The 22,062-nt window shown below is 49.3% G+C and overlaps 1 protein-coding gene across 1 annotated transcript; it reads right to left on the bottom strand.

Annotated features, from left to right (window-relative positions):
* Positions 1 to 1,982: 1,982 nt before the first annotated feature.
* Positions 1,983 to 21,834, bottom strand: ACVR1 (activin A receptor type 1). Its single transcript, XM_054381264.1, has 9 exons — positions 21,813 to 21,834; positions 19,810 to 20,076; positions 18,819 to 19,036; positions 14,391 to 14,490; positions 12,211 to 12,357; positions 9,355 to 9,630; positions 4,947 to 5,144; positions 3,690 to 3,820; positions 1,983 to 2,394 (listed from the first exon to the last, which is right to left on the bottom strand). Exons 1-9 carry the CDS (start codon positions 21,832 to 21,834, stop codon positions 2,260 to 2,262), a joined length of 1,494 nt encoding a protein of 497 aa, XP_054237239.1. The 3' UTR covers positions 1,983 to 2,259.
* Positions 21,835 to 22,062: the final 228 nt, after the last annotated feature.

The raw sequence follows: 22,062 nt of genomic DNA, 5'->3' as shown, positions 1-22,062 counted from the left end.
CAGGGACACCTCACACTAGATCAGGCTGGCCAGAGCAGAAGGGCATCTGAGTGGTTGGTGACTGTCCAAGCCCTGGATCACCCAGAGGATGGTGCCCACAAGTAAAGGAGATCTTCTCCAAGGAGGAGAGGGCATGGCACTGCCCAGTGATTCTTCCACTTGCCATAACAGAGGTGACAGTATGAGAAGTATGGCAGAGAGAGCTGTTCTGAGAGTCCCAATGGATTCCCAGTACCTCCCTCTGCAGCTGGGCTCTAGGATGTCTGCAAGGACAGGCTGTCATGTCCAAGGAGAGTCCACCAGTTCCCTGCTGTGCTATTCTGGATCTGCTATTCTGAGCACCACCCCCAGCCAAGCAACTGCCAACAGCCTCAGGAGCTTGGTGTTCCACCCAGGACACACCTGGAGCTGCTTTCCTCTCCTGTAGGATGCCTACAGAGGCATTAACACAGAGATTGCACCAGGTTGGAAGGGGCCCTCAGAAGTCATTTTGTCCAACCCCCCTGCAGTCAGCAGGGACACCTCCAACTCGATCAGGCTGCCCAGGAGCACAGCAAGTCAGATCTTGAATGTCTCCAGGAATGAGGCCTCAACCACATGCCTGGGCAACCTGTTCCATGTTTCACCATCCTCACTGTGAAGAGCTTCCTCTTAAGGTCCAACCTAAATCTACCCTGCTCCAGTTTCAAACCACTGCCCCTCGTCCTGTCACCAATGACCCTTATAAATAGCCCCTCCCCAGCCTTCCTGTTGCTCCCTTTCTGATATTGAAATGCAGCTCTAAGGTGTCTCTGGAGCCTTCTCTTCTCCAGGCTGAACAATTTCAGCCTGCCCTTGTAGCAGAGGTGCTCCAGCCCTCTTGGTCACCAGCAGGAACAGAACTAAGCCACTCTTTGGTTTGACTTGAAAACATTCTATTTAATTTATACAAATAACTACTAAATAGAAAAAGTAGATTAAAACAAAATAGTTATTTTTTTTTATGGCAGAGTTTAAATGCATATTATATAGCTTAGAAGAGATAAAATGCATTTATTTCCCCCTCCTTCCCCCCTCACCCCCCAGCATTCATGACCTAAAACTCTCATTCCTGCCTCCACTGCTTTCCTGTCCAGGCCTGGTGAGGCAGCAGAGGTGACACGGTGTGGGTAATGGCTATAGATACCTTTCTGTATTCCAACTGAGAACAGGTTACAAGGACCACACAGCTACACAATGTGAAGCACTTAAAAACAAACAAACAAAAAGAAAAACCACAAAAAAAAGTGACTGAGTTGTAAGATAAGAATACAGAAAAACAAATCTTGTCTCAGGTTATTATACTGTGTCATAAAAAAAAAAAAAAAACAACCAAACATCTAGGGAAGGAATCAGGGAAAAAAAAAAAAGAGGCCACATAAAAATAAGCTTTAAAACTTTATGCACTTTTTTTTTTTAACAGTTTTTTTTTTAAAAAAAAGGAAAAACAACTGGTGAGTGCACTATGTAATAAATAAATTGGCAGGGTTTGGGTTTGTTTTGTTTTTGTATCAAGGAGAAGTTCCTAATGTTCAGCATTGTTTGTAAACATCAGTACATGTGTAGAAGGCTTCTTAAAACAAAACAAAAACAAAACCCCAGAAGATATCTGACAGGTAACAGTTTGCAGCTCCCCCAAACCCCTACCAACTCAGGCATAGATCAAGGCAGGACACAGCCAAATCGAGGTGGGTTTGGCAAGTCTTGTCATCCAAATTAACAGTGACAGTGCAAAGTCAGGAATGCAAAGAATTCCTAGTGCAATAAAAGAAGAGAAGCACAGGCAATATTGCTGATTAAAATCCACCACTCCCCTCCCCACCTCTTTGCCCACCCCTCCCTCCCCACCCCACCTCCCCCGGAGCGGTGAGGAGAATTAACCAAAAACCCAAACAAAACAAAGAGGGGGGGGAAAAAAAAAAAAACCAAAGAAAGCTGTTCAAAGCCATCATTTAATGCCCTGATCTTGTTTTAGGATTTCTCTGTCTTCCTTCAGGCCACTACCTTTGCAACAGTCCATCCAGCTGAGTCCTTGTAGCTTGTCCCTTGGTGAAATGCCCCTGGCAGCCACTCTGCAAGGTCCCTTGGGTTCTGCTGGCCCCCAGGGCGGGTGGTGGCTGGGTGAGAACTTCTGTCCCCTCCAAGCAGCCCCCGTGGGGAACCACCACAGAAACTGTCCAGCCAGGCTGCTTCGGAGCCAGACAGATGCCTTCCTAGCGGGAGAGCACCACCAGGAGAAGGTCAGCAGTCAGCCTTCAGTTTATCTAAGGAATTGTCAATTTTGGTCAAAGTCTTTTTGATTCGCAGGGCTGTGAGGCGCGCCGAGGGGTTCTGGTACCAGCATTCCTTCATCAGCTTGGCAAGGGACGTCAGTGTCTGGGGACAAACACACACAACACCTGTCAGTGCAGGCAGCACAGCCCACCACAGCACTGCACCAAGACAGAAAGATTTGCTTCTCTCACTAATGCTCAATCTGCAGATCCTTTAGAGGTCACTGCTCGCTCTCAGCCAGCTTCCAAGCATGGAGAAGCCCCCAGGAGGGTAACGAGGTTCACCCAGAGAAGAGAGGGACAATGGGGCTGAATGCAGCCATGAGCTGGCCTGAGCTTAAACAACAGAGTTTGGAGTCTTCTTCTAATGAAGGAAACACCCCACTGAGTCTCTTTTCAGTGAAGCTGACCCCAGTAAGAGCAGTGAGGGCAGCCAGAGAAGGTACAGATCTTCTGGCTGAGACTTCACCACACCCAGAGCAGCTTTGAACAGCTGGATTCACAGCTGGCTGGTGTGTGTGGCAGCACAGCTCCTGGCTTTACAACCCAAACCCTACAGATAAGGCCTCTTGTCCTCACTGGCCGTGGCCAGCCCACAGAGATTCAGATTCACAGAAAGATTTGGGTTGGAAGGGATCTTAAAAATCACCTAGTTCCAACCCCCTGCCATGGCCAGGGACATCTCCCACTAGACCAGGTTGCTCAAGGCCTCATCCAACCTGTCCTTGAACATCTCCAGGGAGGGGGCATCCACAGCCTCCCTGGGCAACCTGTTCCAGTGTCTCACCACCCTCACTGGAAAGAATTTCTTCCTAATCTCCAATGTAAATCTCCCCTCCTTGAGCTTCAATCCATTCCCCCTCACCCTGTCACTATAAGCCCTTTGTAAAACCAACTCCCACAGCTCAGCAAAAAGGAACAGAAGAGCTGGACAACCTGGAGAGGCCAGGCGGGTTCTGATGAAAAACATAAATTTCAGCACCAGCATTTCAAGAGCAACAACAGCCTTTATCCTGTGGGCTAGAGAAACCAAGACTCAGCTTTCCATCTGCATACTTGGGAGCCACAGAAAGTCCTGCACAGGCTAGGTGCCCCTTAAAGAAACTCCCCCTTGGAAGTGGAACAACAACATAGGAAGAAGAGCTTTAAAATAGCTGTCATTAAATAACAAATCCTGCTCCTAAAGGGCTAATCTGTGAACAGCTCAGACTTCACAGCCATGAGCCTGCTCACTGTGTTTTCTCCCTGCTCAAACACGAAGGTCCATGCCAGCACACCTCTGGGCTATGCTACTGAGCTCCTCAGGACCACTGAGATTTCAATTCCTAGTGACCACTGAAATAACTCCCACAATTCACCCCAAAAGAAGGGAGGTCAGCTCACAGGACAGCCACTTACAGGGTCTGAGAACCATCTGTTGGGAATGTTGGGCCTCTGCTGATCGACACAGACCACTTTCCTCATGTCTTCAAAACTGGGGTCGTTGGGCACCAAGTCATAAAACGGTGGCTTGTAGTCTTCCACAATACCTGGGGAGGCACAAACAAGAGTTGGTGTTTCACGGCTGGGACAGACCTCACCCTCCACAGAGCACAGTCCTTTACAAGTGTCAAGGAGCCAGAACAGCCCTGGATGTGCTCTTGTCTTCACACTCCTGCTTCGTCCAGAGCACAGAAGGATAAAGGTTCCTGTGAGAGCTCAAGGACACAAACCCCACAGACCTCCTCTGCTGCGTGCACACTGCCTGGGATCTCCATTTCAGATGGAACAGTGGCTTTGTAAGAGCCAAAGGCAGACTTCAGAGCTACATCACAGCTCTGACAGGGTCAGCAGATCTCACAGATGAACTTTACCACTGGAAAGGAGAGTCTGGCTCCAGCTCCCCATTTCCACATGGCCTTCCCAAGGCGTAGAGTACACTCTGGCTGCTTCAGATCAGACATGTAGTAATAGCTGCAAGATGAAGTGGCTCTGACCTTTCCTCCAACAGAGTGACTCTGGAGAGCTCTGATCCACCACAGCCCCAGGTCCTGCACCCACAGGAACAGCCTGGCTCCACATGGCCTGTGCCACTGCCAGCAAGCCCCTGCCACCTCTGTCCCACCACAGCTCCCAGCACTGGCACAGACCTGCCACACGTTGCCCTGAGCACAGGGAGACCCCAGCCCCTCAGCCCACCCACAGCTCAACACTTCCTGGCTACTTTGGAGGAGTCCTGCTCAGTGGGTGCACTTCACTGGGTAAAGCAAAAGCAGCCCTGAATTCTGATCACTCCTTCACTCACTACCTGTTCTCCTGCTGCTGGATTGTGTCATGCAGAACAGCCACCTAAAAGCATTCACTGTGGGGTGATGACATGTGGAAAGACTTTATGGTCTGACATTTGACCTGCGCTGTTTGGGAAAAATCACTTCTCATCACAATTCAGAAGGCAGCAGGTGACCCTCTGAGCAGAAGTGACACTATTTGGCCACTGTGCCCAACACATCAACATCTTCAGCACAGGCAAAGCACCAGGAACCAACCAAACCACTCTGGAGGTGCAGTATTTCAGGGTGCATCCCCCATGTACCTCGGTGGGTGGCAGATGCATTGCTGTGAACTCCCAGTGGATGAAGCCCTTCTGAAACAAGTGGAGGAGTCCCTGCTACTCACCATTGCTAACCATACGCCTGGCCACCTCCCAGAGGACCAGCCCAAAGGCCCAGATGTCCACCCTTTTGTAGGAGTCGAAGCAGTCTGCCTGGATGGTCTCATCCAGGACCTCCGGAGCCATGTAGCGCTTGGTGCCCACACGGGGATTGTTCCCCACATCCAGCTGGTTGGTGCTTTGGGAGTGCATCACTGCAAGGCCTGGAGGACAGAACACAGCCACTCTTAGTCCCCTTTCAAACCATGGCAGCACACCTTCAAAATGACAGCGAGCAGAGACACCCTTCAGAGAGTTCACCAAGAAGGAGCTGAGAAGTCCAACTGTCCAAAGACCAACTGGGTCAGCTCCAAATAAGCTCTGAGAAACAGCCCCCTGTGCCCACAGCCTGAGGCCAATTATCTCCTCAGGGATCACCATTAAGCACAGTTATTGCCCTGTTGCAAAACGTGGCCATTAAGTGTTTTGCAGCCACTGGATGTCAGCAGCGCTCCAGGCACGTACGCGCAGAAGGCCAAGCATCTGCTGCTCAGAAGAAAACAATTTCATGCAGCATTCAAATGTATTTATAGAAGTTGGGGGTAGGTGGATACATCCGAGCTGTGGGGAAGGGAGAAGGACAAAAAAAAACAACCCCAAACCACCACACTGGAGGATAGACAGAGCCAGGGTAGCAAACACAGCTGGGAAATAAACCCCAGCGCGTTCGCAGCGGCTTGGAGAATAAACATCCTGCAGCTGAGCTAAAATCAGTCCCTCCAAACCACTCTACCTGGTTTGTCCTAATTACTAAACATTTAAGCAAAGAACATTATGTGAGGGACTAAATGACTGTAGATTTGGAAACACACAGAGCCTTCCTTTTGCCACAGTAAACAAGAGGGGATTGCAAATTGAACAGCCAGAGGAGGACGACAGAACCAAGCAGTCAAGACGATGACACAAACTCTCCCTCCTTTCCCCAACCAGTCTGGCCTAGGACAACACACACCAATGAGTTCACTGGACAGGAGACTTCAAAAGCTTTTGAATTCAGTCCCACAGAAAACCTGACCTATCACCAGATCATGAACTTCCTTCCCTTCCAAAACAAAAGGCTGTTCTTCAACACAGCAACCATCTGGAAACCACTTGCCTGCAACTGAGATGCACTTCAAGCAATTTCAGGCTGCTAAGGGAAAAAAGTCTTGGTGGCACCTCTAGAAGGGTACCACCTCCTGACCCCATGACTGCTGAGAAGAGGAACTGCAAAGGCTGCCCTCCAGGTGAAGTGTGTTCTGCCACATACACACAGGGAGGACAGATATTGACATCTGTATGCATTCATTCATTTGTTCAGATTAACTTACACAGGGTTCTCCCCTATGAGGAGAGGCTGGGGGTGTTTAGCCTGGAAAAGAGAAGGCTCAGGGGAGACCTCATTGCTGCCTACAACTACCTGAAGAGTGGTTGTAGCCAGGTGGGGCTTGGTCTCTTCTCCCAGGCAACCAGCACGAGAACAAGAGGACACAGTCTCAAGCTGTGCAGGGGGAAGTTTAGGCTTGACCTTAGAAAAAAATTCTTCACAGACAAAGAGATTGCCCAGGGAGGTGGTAGGGTCAGCATCCCTGGAGGTGTTTTCTTTAAGAAGAGACTGGATGAGGCACTTCGTGCCATGGTCTGGTTGATTAGTTAGGGTTGGGTGATAGATTGGACTTGATGTTCTTGGAGGTCTCTTCCAACCTGGTTGATTCTGTGCGATTCTGTGATTTAAACAAACCAAGGTTAGGAAACAAACTCCCTGCCAGACTCTGAAGGCATCAAGGCTTTGGGGAGCTCTGTAGCAGCAGTGGCAAGACTCTAGCCATCCAAAGTGGGTAGGACAGAGTCAACAGAGCAGCAGGTCAAAGGTTGCACATCAGTGTCCCCCCCAGCCCAGAAGCCCCCAGTGTTGCAATAGCCAGGGGACTGTGTTGGTGTAACCAGGGGCTGTCTCCACATGAAGGCTGGGAAGCAGACGCTGCACTGCTCCAGCTTCTCCTCACCCAGGAGGTCTCAGTCCACACTTAACTGAAGGGGAGACAAGCACTCAGAGAAGCCACCTCTTGTGGCAGTCTCTGCACCCTTCCTGCTCTCAGAGGGACACTCACCACCCTGTATTGGAGGGCTAAGGGGCAGGAGGGAGGAAGAGCAGTGTGTGCTTTTCTTCTCTTGAGATAAGCATTGCTCTGCTCTCCTATAAAGCTACTCAAGGAAGACCTAGCACCACACACTTGAAGTGCTTCAGAAGGGCAGAACTTTTCCACAGGGCTGACAGACTGCAGCAAGATCAACACCCACCCCCTGGGCTTGACCAACACACCCACCCCCTGGGCTTGACCAACACACTGCTGCTTGCCCAGAAGGTACCTGAAACAGCCAAAGTGACTTTATTGCTCTCTGCTATCAGAGCTGAAGCCTATTCTTAATGAATACAGTGCAGGTCCAGAACCTGCTATGGCCATGAGAAGCCAAGCCCACCTCAGCTCTAGACAGCTGTTAAGAATGATCCCATCTGCTCTTAGTGGCATTTCTCCTGCATGGTGCATGTGTTGGAATTAAAGGAGGCCAGAGGAGGTAAAAGACAAAGCTATGGAGAAAACATGGCAGGAATAGACGCCAGAAGCAACAAGCTCTTTGTGACTCCTTTACAGGTAAGGAACAAAGATGTCAGACACACACCTGAGGGTTTCACTCTTTAAAGAACAGCTATTTTACCTGCACAAGAAATAACTGAAAAAGGTTCACAGCTGTGCTCTCTCAGGAAACATCAAGTACCTGAAGCCTCTGGATCAAGCAGTAGATGTCACTTTACTAGTGTGATGTCAATGTCAGCTCATGCTGCCCCTCCTCAATGTGAGGTACAAATTGACTTAAAAGCCAGTCTCTGAAGCTCTCTATTTTCAACTCACTGCTCTGGTTTCAACTTGCTATTCCATCTGCACATTTAGATAGGGCCAAGTGTATGGCTTTCACATTTTCCCCATCTCTCTCATGTCCCACAAGCAAAATTATGAAGAGAAAAAAGGAAAGTCAGGTCTCCATCTCCTCATAGCTTTTGTCTAGCTAATGACTCCCCCAGTGGTATCATTTTACTGCTATTTTCTCCCTTGTCTTCAGAGAAAACAGGAACACAACCTGGCCAGACATGCCCTCGAGGTGCAAACAAGCCACACTGCTGCAACTGTTCCTCAGCATCCTACCAGCTTCAAGTCCACAACCAACTGGTCATGGAGAACCCAGTCTGGGGCTCAATGAATTATCCAGCAGAAGCCTTGTGCTGGATGGACCTAGGGAGCCTGGGACAGTGACTGCAGAGCGCCTGTTAGTGGAAGGACCTTTAGTGGTTCAGAAAGGAGCTGAAGCCTAATAGCTGCTGCCTTTTGTGATCCGTGAAGGGAATTCAACAAGGAAAACGGAAGAAAAAGTCCGGGAGGTCAGAACTGCTCCCGAACACGGCGGCGGCTCCGGCTCTGCCGCAGCGGAGCGACATTTGTGGGCTCGGAGCGCCATCTAGTGGCCGCCGTCAGCACTCAGGGCAGCATCCCGCGCGGGAAGGAGGGGGGTCAGGGTTACCGAAAGGCTCTCGGGGCTGGAGCTACCCAGGGGACGTGACTTAGAATCCTAGAATCAGTCAGGGTTGGAAGGGACCACAAGGATCAGCCAGTTCCAACCCCCTGCCATGGGCAGGGACACCTCACACTACAGCAGGCTGGCCAGAGCCTCATCCAGCCTGGCCTTAAACACCTCCAGGGATGGGGCCTCAGCCACCTCCCTGGACAACCCATTCCAGGCTCTCACCACTCTCATGGGGCAGAACTTCTTCCTCACATCCAGCCTGAATCTCCCGGCTTCCAGCTTCATTCCATTCCCCTTAGTCCTATCACTACCTGACAGCCTAAAAAGTCCCTCCCCAGCTTTCTTGTAGCCCCCCGCAGATACTGGAAGGCCACAAGAAGGTCACCTCAGAGCCTTCTCTTCTCCAGACTGAACAACCCCAACTCTCTCAGTCTGTCCTCACAGAAGAGGAGCTCCAGCCCTCTGCTCATCCTCATGTCCCTTCTCTGGACACGCTCCAGCATGTCCATATCCCTCCTGTAACAGGAGCTCCAGAACTGGATGCAGTACTCCAGGTGGGGTCTCACCAGAGCTGAGCAGAGGGGGAGAATCACCTCCCTGGCCCTGCTGGCCACACTTCTCCTGCTGCAGCCCAGGCTCTGGTTGGCTTTCTGGGCTGCAAGTGCACACTGACAGCTCATGTTGAGGAGCTTATCCACCAGCACCCCCAAGTCCCTCTCCTCAGGGCTGCTTCCCAGCCATTCCCTGTCCAGCCTGGATTTGTGCTTGGGACTTGTGCAGGAAGGCCCTCGGGATGGCCCAGGGAAGCCAACTCACCCAGATCTGCTATGCAGCACTGGCCGTTCTTCTTCACCAGGATGTTCTTGCTCTTGAGGTCGCGGTGGGAGATGGCAGGCTTGCCCTGGGTGCCGAAGATCTCGATGTGCAAATGTGCCAGCCCACTGGCGATGGACAGCACGATGCGCAGGCAGCTGACCGTGTCCAGGGTGGTGAGCTGCAGGTAGTCATACAGGGAACCCATCTCGTGGTAGTGGGTGATCAACCACAGCTGGGTGCTGGAGTTCCTGGAAGTCATATCAGATGCAATGAAACCTGGGGAGGGAGGAAAGAGAAAGGAGAAAGGACAAAATGAAGTGACAAGAGCTCTTTCAAGACTTCTCCAAGAATCACTGCTGCTAGGCCTCTCCTGCAGTTTGCAGCTCTGGTTAATTAAACCTTTCCACTTGCTGCCTTGAGGACACACTGCAGGTGTTTCTGGTGTTTCATAGAATCAGTTTGTTAGGGTTGGAAGGGACCTCAAGGATCATATAGTTCCAGCCCCCCTGCCATGGGCAGGGATACCTCACACTAGAGCAGGTTGCTCAGAACCACATCCAGCCTGGCTGCAAAAACCTTCCAGAGATGGGACTTCTACCACCACCCTGGGAGGTGGCAGAAGAAGCCCCAACTGCTCTTCACTTCAGTAGCTCCTTAATAAACTCAGCTTTAGGTTCCCTTCATCTTACAGTGCTGACTGACCTTCCCATGCTTATTTCTGGATGCAGTGAGGTTCTGCACACCTCTGTGCAGTGCTATCCCATGTGCATGATGTCAGCAGAACAAGAAAAGCTGAGGCCCACCATGCTATCAGAGCACCTTCAACAACCAACCTTGACCTGCCAAAAGCTTGTCAGAGGGTCAAGAGAGGATTCTTCCCTTTTACACTGCTCTTACAAGAACCCCACCTCGAATACTGCATCCAGTTCTGGTGTCCCCATCATAAGGAGGACAGCTGTTGGATCGAGTCCAGAGGAGGGCCACAAAGATGATCCAAGGGCTGGAACATCTCTGCTATGAGAACAGGCTGAGGGAGCTGCAGTTCAGCCTAGAGAAGACTCCAGGGGGACCTTAGAGCTGCCTTCCAATTCCTGAAGGGATCCTACAGAAGGCTGGAAAGGGACTTTCCATAAGGGAGTCTAGAGAGAGGACAAGGGAGAATGGTTTTAGGATGAGGGAAAGTAGGATTTGGCTGGATCTTAGGAAGAAGTTCTTCAGTACGAAGGTGGTAGGACTCTGGAATAGGTTGCCCAAGGAGGTTGTGGATGCTTCCTCCCCCTGGGGGTGCTCAAGGCCAGTTGATTGAGACCTTGAGCAGCTGAGTCTAGCTGTGAGGCATTCCTGCCATGGCCAGGAGGTTGGAGTAGATGATCTCTAAGGTTCCTTCCAGCCTAAGCCATTCTATGATCTTTGAGGTCCTTTCCATCAACCATTCTATGATTAAACAAAACAAAAAAACCAAAAAAGTCTTAAAATTGAGCCCAAAATTCGGGAGCAGCTCCCTTCCTGTTACCTCAGAAGTCATCACGTAGCAGCACACTCTTGTCCCCAACAGCTTTAGCTGGGAAGCAACAAAAGTTTTCCTTTCCAAGTGAGAGGAATGAATCCTGCTTGTGAAAAGCCCAGAGAGGACATTTGCCAGGGAGAACACCCAACTGCTTTCTCTCCTGAAGTCAGATTCCTGCACAACGTGACACTTCTGGAAGCTGTGAGGCTGTTTAACAGCACATCTACAAACCTCTCTCTGATAGCCAGCAAAGCTGACAGTTATCAAGAAAGACTCCAGGCAGCCAGAGGAACATGGGGAAGGTCTAATGCAATTCCAGCCAAGCTGCTTGCTCTCTGGGGAAGGGAAGTTCAATAACTCCTATTTCAGGAGGCCACAGAATGGTTTTTATAGTAACAAAGCAACAGCTTCAGGAAACATTAGACAAACGGCGAGCAGGGTGAGCTGCAGTGCCCAGGGACATTCTCTGACAGGAAACAAGACTAAGGAGCCCAAGCAGAACTGCTTCAAGACAGACAGATTGCAGTGAAGGAAAGTCAGCAATCAGAAAACAGGCTGCTGCTTTGATTTGTCAAGGTGGCACACCAGGGAGAGAAGGTCACGTCTGCCAGGAATCAAAAGGGCTGCTTAAACTTCAGCCACGGCACAGAACACAAAAAGCAATTTTCCAGGCTCTCAGGGAGGGAACACACAAGGTACAGGGGATGTGGAAGATTCAAAATCAGCACTCTTTCATATTTACAGGGAAATGAGATACATCACAAAGGGGCAACCACACTTGAACCCAAACAGCACAGGGGCTTAGTATGACCCTGAGCAGAGAAGAAAGTAATGGACTGGCACTGCACTTGGCTCTGGCACAAGAAAAAGAATTCAAATATTTAAATCTACTAGAAATTCCTCCCCACTTCCTCTCCCTTTATTCCCCCCAGGCAAACTGAAGCTGTAAGGGAACAGATCCATCAGACATTCTCCACCTCACACTGTGCCTTGTGGCTGCACTGCCACTAGAGCTGCAAGGCTGAACTCTCAGCACCTGGGGCTGTGGCACCTCCTGTCTCCTCTGCACACCCTGCTGCCCACACCCCATTAATCTGGTTGACTGCTTCTTGCCAGAACCTTGTAGGAGGACAACCATTCATGGTTGCTACCACGCTTTCTCCAGTGGACACTCAAGTTTCAGCACCTTCCGGGTAAGGCTTCCTTTTAAAACTTCCCTTCAGCTGTTTTATCACAAACACAAGACCTTAACCCTCAGACTGCAAGATCCTGGTCAATGTGAGCTGCTCCATTAACTCACCTTTACACCAAGCCCCACTAGGAGACACCCACACAGGTGTCCTGCTTACCTAGGATGTTTTCGTGCCGCAGCAGTACAGTGTTGTACAACTCAGTCTCCCTGAACCAGGATTTCTCATCCCTTGAAGAGAAGATCTTCACAGCAACATTTTCTCCTTGCCACTGACCCCTCCAAACTTCTCCATAACGGCCCTTTCCTGGTGGGGGGAGAAAAACACAGGAAAAGTTGTCAGCCAACAGTCTTCAGAGGGCAGAAGGCCAGGATCAGCTAACAGGCTGGAAATCCAGCAGTCATGGCCCAGCCATCACACTGGTGTAGTCTGATCACCTCTGCACATGCTTTCCAACACTTCACAGTCATGCTGTGCTCTACTGTCCCTTAATTTCTCCTATTGGTTTCAACAGCAAGCTCTGAGAGCAGGGATCCCTCCTTCTGGAATGCTGGTTGTGTCCAAAGGGTTTGTACCAAGCAGGGATCAGAACTCGCCTACCAGCACTGAAACTCCTTCTGCAGCTTAGGCAGCACACTGCAAGGTCAGTGTCTACCACACAATCAGACCCGCAGATTCTACAGTTAGGAGGACAGGAGGGACAGGCAATGCTGGGGATGCAGCCTTTACATCCCTGTAACACCATCAGTCCTTGCAGAAACAGCACAGCTAGACACCTCAAACCCCAGCCCTGGCCTGAGGAGATCAGGACACACTGTCTGCATGCTAAGCTTTTTACCCAAATAGCTGAGCATGAAAGTACGAAATGATCAGGTACCCAGGAGCAAAGCAACATCCTGGACATGGCACACTGGGCAAGTTCTCTTCCTTGCCATTTTCATCACAGCCCAAATCCAACAGCCTGGTGCTTTGTGCAAGGTGTGACAACTACAAATCCCCAGACTGTGCTCTTTAGAGGCACATGTGGGTCAGCAGCAGGGATAACCAAAGGAAGAAAACACCCAACCCTAATCCTAATGCTGGCATCCAGAAGAACCTTCCTGCACAAGCATTCTTTGCTCTCCAGCCCAGCATGCAGGGCCTCTGGAGAGTGCCAGCTGAGCCAGCCTGGAAGCAGGTAAAATTCCAGGCTTATAGACATGCACAAGAGAGATGCCTCTGTTCCACAGGCAAAATCCTCATGCACCTCATCTTCTGCAGCTTCTGAGGAAGAGCCACTGCAGAGCAGCAGAGGACTTCATATGTCAGTGTCAACATTTGTGCCTCCTCAATAAGAACCACAAGCAAAACACGCTGGGAAAATGTAGGCCCAGGCCCTACAGATTGCTCTGTCTTAGCTGGGTTTGATTTGATGCCCTGCAGAGTTCAAACTTCTGACTTACACAAAGGTGTCACTTCTGAGTGCCAATGGCTGCAGCAGTAGTTAAAACCATCTCAAACAGTCTTTTTCCCACATTTTCACCCCTTCCTCACCTCTCCAGCACAGCACCTTAGCTCAACATCACTGCCTCAGGGTGTCTTTGACCTAAATGTTCCCTAAACTGACTACACTCCAATTTAACATTACCCAATTAATAATGTATAGATGCTGAAGAGAAATTGAATGGAGCTTCAAATTAACACTGAACTCCTGTTAAAAAAAAAAAAAAGGCCCAGAAGAGTTTTTTGGAAAGAATTACTAGAGAGATTGTCTCCAAGGAGAAAAGCAGCAGGAGTACATCATGCCTGCATGGTCCCAAAGCAGGAGAGCAGAGCAGTGAGCTACAGACCACTTGTGTCCTCATTTGAATGGCACAAAGTCACAGGAGGTGTGTTCTGGGTTTTTCAAATGCCATTGTGCTTGATGCTTCAGCTCCAGATCTCCAATCCAGATGATCCTGCACTAACCCTACAGCTTTCCAATTGAACCCCACTTAATAAACAAATGCTTGCTTCACAGTTCGACAGTTTTGAGCTTCACACTGAGCTTGTTTTTCAAAAAAGCTGTGTTTATTTGGCTTACAAAGTACCCAAAGGAGTCTGCTTTGCCTTTTCTAACACTGCCTGACTGAAGCTTAGGCTTCAGATAATATTTGTTCCTTTTTATTGCAAAGATGTGAAAGGGATTATTTTCACTCCACTTTCCAAACCCAAATATGTTCAATAAGCTGAAGCCTGAAAGATTTCACAGATTATATGAGGAACTGAGGAAACCCTGTTGATGGGATGGGAGTTGTGAAGCCTTCCCTCTGCACTGCTTCCAAGGCTTGGCACCAGATGTGAAGGAGAATGATACCAACCTACACACTCCACCAGTGTGATCTGGCGAGCCACCGTTCTCTGCACCAAGAAGGGAAGTCCAGAACCACTGCCAGACGTGCAGGAATGGTCCAGTAAGTCCTGTTCAAAAGCAAGAGCAGAAGTTCACACCCTGTGAGAAGTGCATTCATCCCCTGAGCACACACAGGTTCACCACTTTGCAGGGCAGGGGGAGTTAGAGCTCACTGACAGCTGAAGGGATCTGGTGATACTGTCTTGCCACCACCACACAGATGGGCAGAGAACATCCTTCACAAGGTTTTGCCACTGCAAAGCACATCCCATGCCCAGGAGAGACTGATGGAGGAGCTACACCTTTGGCATCATCCCTGTGCTTGGACAGTTTCCCAACCACCACAGATAACACTGCAAAGCAGGAGCCAGGAGCATTCCCTGTATCACCTACACCATATACATTGTTGAGATGCAGAAAGAAGTTTCCATAATGAGTCACTTTTATCAGTTTCTGGTATTTTAGTGCATGGAAACCAGACTTCAAACTGTAAAGTTTTATCAAGCCATGAGTGAGACTAATTGAAAGTTAGAAGCCCATTAGCCTTGTCAAGAGCTAATACCCAGCTACTTTTCTGGTAGGGCTTCTCTGCCAGCTCAAAGCATTTACAATTCTATTACTGGACTTTTACTTCCCTTACAAAGGACAAGAGAATAATAATAAAAAAAGGCATAATAATAATAACAACAACAACAACAATTGACTTTCTAGCATTTCCAGCAAACTGCACTTCTGGGCTTTAACCAGATCCAATGAAATCTCATTTCTCCTAACAATTTTTTAATGAGTGCTCAAGCAAAAGACAATCTGGGAATGGCAGGAGACTGTTATTTTGCTTTTTAATACAAACAGACCTCATTTTCCTTCCTGCTTGTATCAGAGGGGAAAAAAAAAAAACCACAACACAAACAAACTTATCTGCAGCAACTGTAAAAACAAGATTTGAGGAGGCCACAGCTCTTTCCACTCCCCATTGGGAAGATTAAGGAGGGCTTGAAGCATTTGCTACACTATGGAGACTAATCCTAAATGCAAACTGGATGTGTAGCAAACCTAGGATTTAAAACACAAAGGAGAAGAAAACCCTGGAATTTAAAAGACTGACTGTTTAACTGAACATTTAGAAGCAAGGAACCAGCAAGGGTTTTTCACTTCACCAGCTCTCCAGAGGCACTGTCATGAGAAGCTGAGAGGCTCTGACAGCCCAGAACCAACCAGCTCCATCAGACCAAGCCTTGTGCAGTTAGCAACTTCTCCTGCTTCCTTTAAAAATAATTTGGATCTATTCTCTCAGGTTTTATCACCATTTCCAAGTAACAATAAACGACCTGAAGTGCAAAAGGTTTGTGAACGGCATGGAAACGGCCTCGCACTGATAAGAGAGAAGAGCTGATAAAAAGCTGGCAGTCAGTGCTTAAAGACAAATCACCAGATGCACACGTGCCCAGCTCATGGTGAACATATCCAAACTAGCTGGTTTAAACCAGTAACACAGAATCCAGCCTTGGGGGCTAATTAGAGACAGCCAAAGGCATTAAAGTTTACCAAGTCCACTGGTTACACGTGGCCAAGCTGAAGCAACAGAGCAGGGCAGCAGGAGAAAGTTGCTGCAGTTTGTACCAGATTGATCCTGAAGTGCCTGGAGATTTGGAGCTCCAAGCAGGAGGGACCAATTTCCATCACTATCTTTCCCAGGAAGCTGGCAGTGAAAAGCCAAAATCCTGGTACCCAAATGGGCACTCTCAGGTCCCTCCAGATGGGAATCATGCCTCTGACTCTACCCAAGGGCAACGCCCTTTATTAGGCTCTTACAAGAGGAGTGATGTGGGGGGGTCCTGGAAGCAGAGAAATATCAGACATGGGAAAGTGTACAGGGGCATTGGGAAATTGGGATACTAGAGGGGAGTGAATCAGAAATCAACATAGGAAACCTTTAACATACCTGATCCTTTCCTCTAATGCTCTCCCAGTCTCCAAGCACATGCTGCTCAAGGACTCCCTTAGTTGGCTATTTCTGATTATTTATTTCACTTAATGGCCTAAACACCACCCAGCCTTCTCATGCTGTTGCTCTGGGCGTGCACAGCCCTGCAGCATCCAGAAAAACCACTGGGCACAGGGTTCTGATGGCTCACTGACTACTGTGTTAAGATCCACCTTCCTTATCTTTATCCTTGCTCTTTCCTGACAGTTTTGACCCTACCCCTGCTCCTGTACAGTGGAAGGTGAACAACTGGGTTCTCCCCATCCTCTCCTTACCCCTCACCATGTTGTGTGCCACCCCAGTAAGAGAACCAGGCTCCTCCACCTGGCTCTGGTTTACTCCCTGCTCACATAGGATGCTTCAAAAATGCACAGTGGGGGATCCAGCTGCCCAGGAGTCTGATTACACAGATTTAACCATTTCTTCCTTAAAGAAAGACCTTCCCTGCTGCTGTTGTGACCCTTATTGGCCATCTCAAACCCTGAAAACTTCCTTGTCAGAGCATAACACCTTGGGAATGGGAAGATTCTCCATATGAGTCTCTTGGCACTTACTCACATCAGGAAGAAATTCTTCCTCATGAGGGTGGTGAGACGCTGGAACAGGTTGCCCAAAGAGGTGGTGGAAGCCTCATCCCTGGAAGTTTTTAAGGCCAGGCTGGATGTGGCTCTGGGCATCCTCAACTAGTAAAAAAATGTCCCTATCCGTGGCAGGGGGGTTGGAACTGGATGATCCTTGAGGTACCTTCCAACCCTGACAGTTCTGTGATTTTACAGAAATGTCTCTGCCTCAAAACAGAGGGAGCCAAGAAATAGCTTCCAGCTCCCCAGAATAGTTCCATTTTGAGTGGTCCCACAGATCCTTTACTAAATTCTCACAGTTGCACTTGCAAAGCAGACACCAACTTTCAGCTGAGGAGGTGCAGACATTTCCTAGGGTATTTTTTTAGACATAGTCAAAACTGCTACCCAATCTGGTGGTAACCAGCACCTTCTAAGGAAGATAGCAAAGGTTATTCCTCACTTAAAGAAATGTCCCTTTTTCCTACAGAGAGAAACTATCCAACCCCCAGAAAGAAATTACCCAGGCCATGTAGCATATTATTAGAAATATTTCTGGTTTGGGTCATTTTCCTTCAGGCACTTTTCAATCCTGCACTGCATGAATGGTGGGAAAGCACCAACATGGAAAATGTTGTCCAACCTCTTCATGTTGTTGAAAAGATTTTATCTTTGCAATGCAAGGAGGAGAAAACTTCTCTTTGCACTGGTTTCAGAAGCAAACACTCAGGCTGCCTCTGAAGGTGCAGCTCTGATAAAGCAGGGAAAGCTGCTGGGAACACTTCTTTCTCACCTCCAGTGAAAGGGTGAGATACATGAAGTCTTGAAAAAGGAAGAACACTTCCCCACATTGTTTTGTTTTCCAGAGACTGTGTGAACAAGAACATACTCTAAAAGCTCAGTTTTGAGTAAGCAGCTCTCATCTCTTACAATTCCTGTCACTCTTCTGTCAACAAAATGTCACTCATTTCCTACTCGTCCTAGAGCCCTTCTACCAAGATCATGGCAGTCAGGTTTGAAGTTTGTAGAAGTTATAAATATCTCTCTTTCCTTCTCCTAGCACCACATCTTTTCTGACCTTTCAGGCTGCCTTTCAGACACTTTCACACCCTTCCTATCCCTTTGGGCTCCTCAACAACCAGGCATTCCCTGATTTGCTCTTCAGACATCATTTCTGGGAACATCAGCAGCCTGACTACATCTCACAGAGCTTCTCCAGCTCAAAGGAGCCATGCCTGCAAAAGCTCTCTTTTGGCAGCCAAGAAAGGCAGTGGCATCCTGGCTTGTATTAGAAATGCTGTGTCCAGCAGTAAGGTGGTGATTGTCCCCCCTGTACTTGGCACTGGTGAGGCCACACCTTGAGTATCATGTCCAGTTTTGGGCACCTCAACACAGGAGAGATGTGGAGGAGCTGCAGCCAGTGCAGAGGAGGGCAACAAAAGCTGGGGAAGGGCCTGGAGAATAAAACTGATAAAGAGTGACTCAGGTAGCTGAGGATGGTTAGTCTGAAGAAGAGGAAGCTAAGGGGAAACCTCATCACTCTCTGTGACTACCTGAAAGGATGTTGTAGAGAGCTTGCTGCTGGTTTCCTCTCACAGGTAATTAGCAACAGAACAAGAGGGAACAGCCTCAAACTGCAACAGGTTAGGTTTAGACTGGACATTAGGATTTTTTTTCCCCACAGAAAGTAGTTACATTTCATGAAAACTATGGGCTTGTGAACACTGGAATGTCACCCCAGAAGCCCTCAAGTGCCAGCAAAGGGTCTTGTCATTAACTGGACCACATCTGGAGGGCACGAGGTGGGAGTCTGGAGGTGAAGGAGGCTGACACCAAGGTTCCCATCACTTACTGCCAAGGTGCTGTCCCCAACGTTGGATGCAATCAGCCCCTCGATTGTGCCATACTCTGCATCCCTGGAGTTGAGCCTCTCCATGTGGTTCTTCCGTATCCTGCGGATGATCAGCACAGCCACTGCAGAGAACACCACCAGCACGATCACGGGAGCCAGGATCACAATGATTAGTGTTTCCATGCTGTAACCTGCAACATCTCCTTGGAAGGTTTGGCCTGGGAAAGGAGAGGGGAGGAAGCAAACAAAAGGGAAAGACAAAAATAAATGTGCAGATTCCCAGAGGAAGTGTTTGACACCAACAGCACTGACACCTACACTTGACTTGGTAGCCACCCAGGCTGCAAGAGCCACAGCTATGAGCATGCACTGACACAGCAGATGCCACCACAGCAACGCCCTGCAGAGCTGTCAGAATCACCTCACAACAGCCCCCAAACCTCACCTGTGAGTGCAGTACAGCCCAGGCAGTAACTCCCTAACCCTGCCCCCTACCAGCCACCCAGCACCACAGACCATCCAAATTGTGGGCATCAGATGACTGCCAGTGAGCCCCAGGAGAGGGAACAAAGCAGGAAAGTGAGATGGGGGTTGGTCTCTTCTCCCTACTACCAGGTGATAGGAGAAGACCAAATGGCCTGAAATTGCACCAGGGGCAGTTTAGCTTGGAGATTAGGAACAATTTCTTTCCTGCAAGAGTGGTCAGGCACTGGAACAGGCTGCCCAGGGAGGTGGTGGAGTCCCCATCCCTGGAGGTGTTCAAGAAACCTGTGGCCATGGCACTGTGGGCCATGGTTTAACAGCCATGGTGGTATTACGTTAACGGTTGAACTCGATCTTGGAGGTCTTCTCCAACCAAAACAATTCCATGATGCTATGAAAGTCCTGCTGCTCTGGTTTAAACTCTTACCATCCCACTCCCACCCCAAGCAGAAGAAAGCTGAACCTTTCTTCTGTCTGTAAATTCCCTCTTGACCAGGGAAGCTCCCACCTTTAGAAGAAGGCAGCCGGGCAGTGATGTTCATGTTGCACAGGTAGCCCTGGCAGCACTCCACTGCCTGGTCAGGAGAGGGAGGTGTTTTGCAGGTCATCTTCCCTTGTTCATAGACTTGGAAGCAGCCTTTCTGGTAGACCTTGGCACCGTCATTAATGCTCAGGGAAGCAAAGCACTGCTGGCCATGGCACCGGTCTCTATTCCCGCAGGACGTGCCTTCACACACACATTCGTAGTGGACCATCTTTAGCTTTAGTTCATCATCTGTAAGGGGGGAGTTGAGGAAAAAAAGCTTAACAGAGTCAGTTATAGAGATAACCAAATCATCAAGACAACAAAACCTCTGCAAGGGAAGAAATCTCACTTGCAGCTAGCACTGAGCAACCACCAAGTAGGAGCTAACGATACCACTTGAGCCGATTCAGCAAGACAAAGCCATGAGCTGGCACCATCAAAGGAATGCCAGTCATATCTGGCCTCTCCAAGTACTCAGATCTAGAGAATTCAGTGGCATTCTGCAGGAGCTCTGGCACACACCCTGCTGGGGGCACTCAACAAGGAGGAGGCAGCTGCAAGGGACACTCAGCAGAGGGCAAAACCCAACAAACTGAATTTAAAACACATCTGCTGAACCACATCCCACTTCTATGTGGAAATAATTACACTGGAACATTCTGGAAATGACTTGACCCAAGCCAAACAAAGGACATTTAAAGGTGCTGTGGACACAGTGCCACAGGATGGAGCTTGCTGGAGAAGTCCATCTGGAGTGACCTTCCCAGAAGGCTAGCCTTGGGGCCACAGAAAGAAGTAAAACAAGCAGCAGCACACAGTGCCAGCAAGCCCAGCACCTCCCTCCCAATTCCAGGTGCCTCTGCTGAGTAAGAGGAAGGGGTCTGCAAAAAGTCAGGAAGGGCTTGTAGTGCTTGGACAAGAGGGAATGGATTGAAGCTCAAGGAGGGGAGATTTACATTGGAGATTAGGAAGAAATTCTTTTCAGTGAGGGTGATGAGACACTGGAACAAGTTGCCCAGGGAGATTGTGGATGCTCCCTCCTTGGAGGGGTTCAAAGCCAGGCTGGATGAGGCCTTGAGTCAACCTGGGCTAGTAGAAGGTGTCCCTGCCCATGGCAGGGGATTAAAACAAGATGATCTTTGAGGTCCCTTCCAACTCAAACCATTCTGTGATTCTATGAACTTAAGAGAAGATTTAGAGTGGGAAACTAACACAAGCCTCCTCAGCTGGAGACACCTAGCTGGGACAAACCCACTCTCCCCACACACAGCCGTGCACATGGCTCTGGGGCATGGCATGAGCCTTCCAGCACAGCACACAGGTCACTCTGGTCTCTTCCACAGGAGAGGACACCACTCCCCACCAGCTAATGGGGAACTCTGGAAGCTCTCTGGTTGCCTGGAGAACAGAGGTGCTACAAGGCAGTGCCCTGGCAGCTGGCAGAGCAGAGGCAGGGCTGGGCAGGAGAGAAGCAGGCACTGCCCTGGCACACACATTTACAGTGACTTTGCTCACAGCTACGTTCTCCTTCTCAGCTCCAGCCCTTGAGAAAAGCTCCCAGCCACAAATGCAGTGGACACTCCTAAAATAGGAGCTGAGCGCACCATGCGTGGGACCTCTCCAGGCTATCATTAGAGCTGCCCACTGGGAATACAGCCCTGCATGCTTTCCTCCCCTCCTCCCTCAACAGACCAACACACAAAGAGAATTTTCCATTTCTGAACCAGGAACAAACACTAAATGAGGGAAAGAATCTGAAATCAGACAGTGGCTGTCACGCTGATTTCAAGTGCTGGCACACACCCTCTGAGCAGCAGCTTCACTCATTTGGTGGAATTGTTTAAAAGAAAAAAATATTATGCCAAACATTCCCAAAAATCCAAGTTTTGCTCCTTCCCCTCCCACAAGAGCAGCAGTAAAACACAACTGGTATTGCAACACACAAGCCCTTCATCTGGGTTTGTCATCCAGAGGCACAGACCTACCAGGGGCTTCCTCCCCAGGCATAGCCGTGGCTGCCAGAGAGCAGCAGACCCACACCTTTGGCAAGGACAGCCCTCCCACCAGTCCCCCAGCAGCAGGGATTTTGGTACCTCCCAGAGGGTGCAGCATCTGTGGTGTGGACAAGCACCAGCCTGTGAGGAGCCAACAGAGGGGGTCTGCAGTAACAGCAGAATTAGATGCTCTATGGAGCAGGAGAACTAAAGTACCATCTGAGAGAAGGCTGCAATCAAG

The sequence above is a fragment of the Indicator indicator genome, chromosome 5 (assembly GCF_027791375.1).
Source record: "Indicator indicator isolate 239-I01 chromosome 5, UM_Iind_1.1, whole genome shotgun sequence".
Taxonomy (NCBI): Eukaryota; Metazoa; Chordata; class Aves; order Piciformes; family Indicatoridae; genus Indicator; species Indicator indicator.
The sequence above is the reverse complement of the archived record's forward strand: the minus strand, read 5'-3'. Positions and strand labels throughout refer to the sequence as shown.

Coding starts and splice junctions, on each gene's coding strand:
- ACVR1 (XM_054381264.1), bottom strand. CDS start 21,834: ATGCCTGGGGAGGAAGCCCCTG. Junction 19,037..19,809: donor CCGGCTGCCTTCTTCTAAAG/GTGGGAGCTTCC, acceptor CTCCTTTCCCAG/GCCAAACCTTCCAAGGAGAT. Junction 5,145..9,354: donor GTGCTGCATAGCAGATCTGG/GTGAGTTGGCTT, acceptor TCTGTCCTCCAG/GCCTTGCAGTGATGCACTCC.